At 36.1% G+C, this 3,508-nt stretch overlaps 1 protein-coding gene across 2 annotated transcripts; it reads right to left on the reverse strand.

Moving 5' to 3' along the window:
* On the reverse strand, positions 1–3,152 carry LOC137729905 (beta carbonic anhydrase 5, chloroplastic-like). 2 transcript variants are annotated; one of them, XM_068468957.1, is made up of 9 exons: positions 2,876–3,152; positions 2,723–2,790; positions 1,900–2,061; positions 1,765–1,813; positions 1,490–1,603; positions 1,297–1,350; positions 986–1,068; positions 752–854; positions 1–397 (listed from the first exon to the last, which is right to left on the reverse strand). In XM_068468957.1, exons 1-9 carry the CDS (start codon positions 2,969–2,971, stop codon positions 194–196), a joined length of 933 nt encoding a protein of 310 aa, XP_068325058.1. In that variant the 5' UTR covers positions 2,972–3,152; the 3' UTR covers positions 1–193. The 2 variants fall into 2 exon arrangements, with proteins under 2 accessions (XP_068325058.1, XP_068325057.1); XM_068468956.1 differs by having other exon boundaries at positions 752–857.
* Positions 3,153–3,508: the final 356 nt, after the last annotated feature.

Genomic DNA, 3,508 nt, shown 5'->3' on the forward strand with positions numbered 1-3,508 from the left:
AAAACAAAGAGCATCAACTCTATCAGATGGAAAACACAAAAAATTATACACATTGTTTTATTTTTGTTATTTCAATACAAACCAAATCATTCTAGATTATTTTTCGAATTGTCCTTAGCTTAATCACCGTTCAAACAACATATATTTAAATAATTTATTGGATGAATTAGATCATACAAGGCCACGGATGAAATCAGGACCAAAACAAATGATTTTTGACTGAAATTCTGCCATGTTTCTCCTTCAAGTTGCCTTCCTTATAATCGAGCGTCCATTTCTCAAATGAACAGTCAACAAAGTCATAATAACCACCATGTACAGCAAGAACACCTTTCTTCACTTTTTCTTCTATCCACGGATACGTGAGCAGGTTCAACAAGGAACGGTTGATTGATTCCTGCACAAGGATGTCATTCAATATGGGCAACGTTTTTTATGAATCTGGAGCATCCTTTTATAATACAAGACACCCGACATTAGTTACAACCCAAATTTATGCCGCAATGGGAGAATCTAACATGGCCCTCAAAAGAATTTGGTTTAACTCCCAGATACATACAAGGTCAACTACGACTAAAATAAATGGATCAGGAATTTAATATACCAGTAAAACAGAATGCTGATACAAGTTTCAACATATACAAACTAGAAGTTCATTTAGGTTATAGTCATATACTGATGAAATGAAGAAAAATACAAATGGAGAATAATTACGTTACTTTAAAAGAAAATAAGAAATATAAAATGTTACCTTCTCACAATGTTTGCACTGCTGGTCAAAACTGAGCGTGGAGGCAGCAGCCTTTGTCCACGACCTTGCATCCTTCCCAACAACAACCCAATTTTGGATAAAGCTACTGCATAAAAGAGTTTTGGCAAGTGAAAACTACAGCTCGACTGTACTTGGACAAACAAATCAAAGGCAACCGTACACATAGACCACATGCAACAACTTGAAAAGTATACAAGAAGAAATTTAGTGAACCTTTTCTCTATTTCATCATCCATGCCCATAAGAGCACGAATGCCTCCACAGCAGCTGTGACCAACAACCAATATGTTTTCGACCTACAAAATAACTACGGTTAAGGATTTATTTCCTTCTAGCTTTCCTTGCTTCCCTTTTCTATTAAGAATCGCACTAAATGTGGGAGACTCAACTTTTCACGTGGTACCTCTCTATTGCCACTCTATAGCCTTAAAGCCATCACTTAGATAGGGATTTGGTTGTAACAGATAAGACTAGCAAGGAAATAATTGGAAATTTCTTTTAGAATTTATTCCCAGAATACTTACTTTCAGAGAATTCACAGAGAATTCCAATGCAGCATTTGTTTCTGAGGGTCCACTCTGCAAAAACAGAAAAAAATAAAAAAACAAATGTAGTAGATAATAATATATCATTTGATTCGTGAGTGTTCACTTTTTCGTAACCTTCCACAAATCAGAAATGGAGCAAAATAATTCAACTTTGATTTACAATGTATACCTCAAAGGAGGGCACCAAATTCGCAATGTTGCGCACTATAAATGCTTCTCCCGGTTGGAATCCCAGAATGGTTGAGGGGCATACCCTAGAATCTGCACAAGAAATGACCATGAACTGTTCTAGAAACATCAGTACACACGCATATTCTCCCTGACACTCAACACCAGATTGAGGCAAACAGTAAATGAACGACATGTCCTAGTAATACTTATGAACATCAACTGTTAATAACTAAATTTGAAAAGAAAAAAGAATCTACACGTATACTATACAACCTTTGGCGCTTGACCCTTTGCAAGGTTTTGATAATGTTCCAAGTTTTCCCTATTCATAATAAAAGCCAAATTAGGAAACAGAATTACTTTACTTAAAACTAAACAACCTTCAGACCTGAGTCCTTGGCCGCTTACATGTATTTATGTTTTTTGAAGTCAAGAAACCGTTGTTTCATATCCTCAAACAATTCGCTCCGATCATCAGTTTCAGCTACTCTCTCCAGTTTGTTGTTTTTATGTTGTTCAGTGATCCCTAAGGACTCTCTTGAAGCCTTTACAGTCAAACCTGGACAACTGCTGCAAATATGCCGAACGGAAAGGATTTCAGCACCAACCAATTATCTTTGGGATTTTGAGTTCAACAGGTTACTCGGATAGCGAGTTAAAAAAAAAAAATAGAGACATTCTTATCTGTTAGATCAATCCGAAGGTTGCATGTAGTCGTAATCTTATATTGTAAACATCTCCTATATACAAACCATCAAACAAAGAAAATTAGAATCTTTGTGATGGCACACAACAGATCTAAGTAAATCCATCAAATTGATCTCACTAATAGAGTCCATGGATTTGTAGCTGAGGTATGAACAACTGACTAAACCAAAAGAATGGTTAATAACATCCAAGCCAAAAATCAAATTTTCCCAGATTATACCAGTAACTTTAGCCATGATTCTGGATTTGTTTTTTCTTACACAAATTTAAAAATTAAAAAATTTCATGGGAGCTGACAGAAATTCAATGTCATTTACATTTCCTTTCTCAAATCAGTAAAAAATAGTAAATTTTGGAGCTCAAATGGACATATTTGGAAAGAGGATATAAAGCAAAAGATTCAAAATAAAATATGACATAACTAGATCATGAATTGGGTCGGCTGAAACATATATACCAATTAAGAAAACATAACAAAAATAATAAAAATATGAGCAGAAAGGTGATGCATTCAGGATCTTACTCGGAAGTAGTCAGTAATCTTAATTGGGTCGGCTGAATTTTTCCTGACTGCAGCTTAGAACCAAAGATCTGCAGCAAAAATGACAACAAATAAACAAAACCAAGAAACAAATGAATAAATGAAATGGAAAAGAGAGAGAAAAGGAGGGTTTACTGGTCGTGTGTTGAATGGGACTCTGTGAAAATCCGAGGAGGAGGAGGAATTGGAGATTGAGTCTTTTGAGACAGAGGTTGGCGTGAGAACAGCCATGGAAGGGGGAGAGAGAGCTCTGAGATGGGAAATGGGGTTTCAGTTTGCAGAGAAAAGAGCGTTTAAAGGGATGGAAGGGAAACGAAGGGAGTGGGTGAGTTGGTTGGTCGGATCAAGAAACATTTGTCGGCCTCCCACAAAGACGGAGAAGTCGAAGTTAAAGTACATCAAATCTATAGCTTGTATGCTATTATGCTCTGCACACACGCAGACACTACGTAGCTGCTTCCTGAGTCCTGATGTTGTCCCAACTGTCTTCCGGAAATGACATATTTGGACATAGGTCTGGCAAACGGGTCGTGTATGTAGTATTTGTGTCATTTTTGTGTAACACCTGTTATCTTAACGGGTCGTGTCGTGTCATACCCGTTATCTTAACATGTCCTTAACAGGGGTAAAGTGACCCAACCCGTTATGACCTATTAAGAAAAATATATTTTTTTCTTAAATTTACACATACCACACATTACCATATAAATATTACTTCAAAACATTAAAACATATTTTTCATTTAAATACTACATCTACACTAAAAAA

This window comes from Pyrus communis, chromosome 3, assembly GCF_963583255.1.
Source record: "Pyrus communis chromosome 3, drPyrComm1.1, whole genome shotgun sequence".
Lineage (NCBI taxonomy): Eukaryota > Viridiplantae > Streptophyta > Magnoliopsida > Rosales > Rosaceae > Pyrus > Pyrus communis.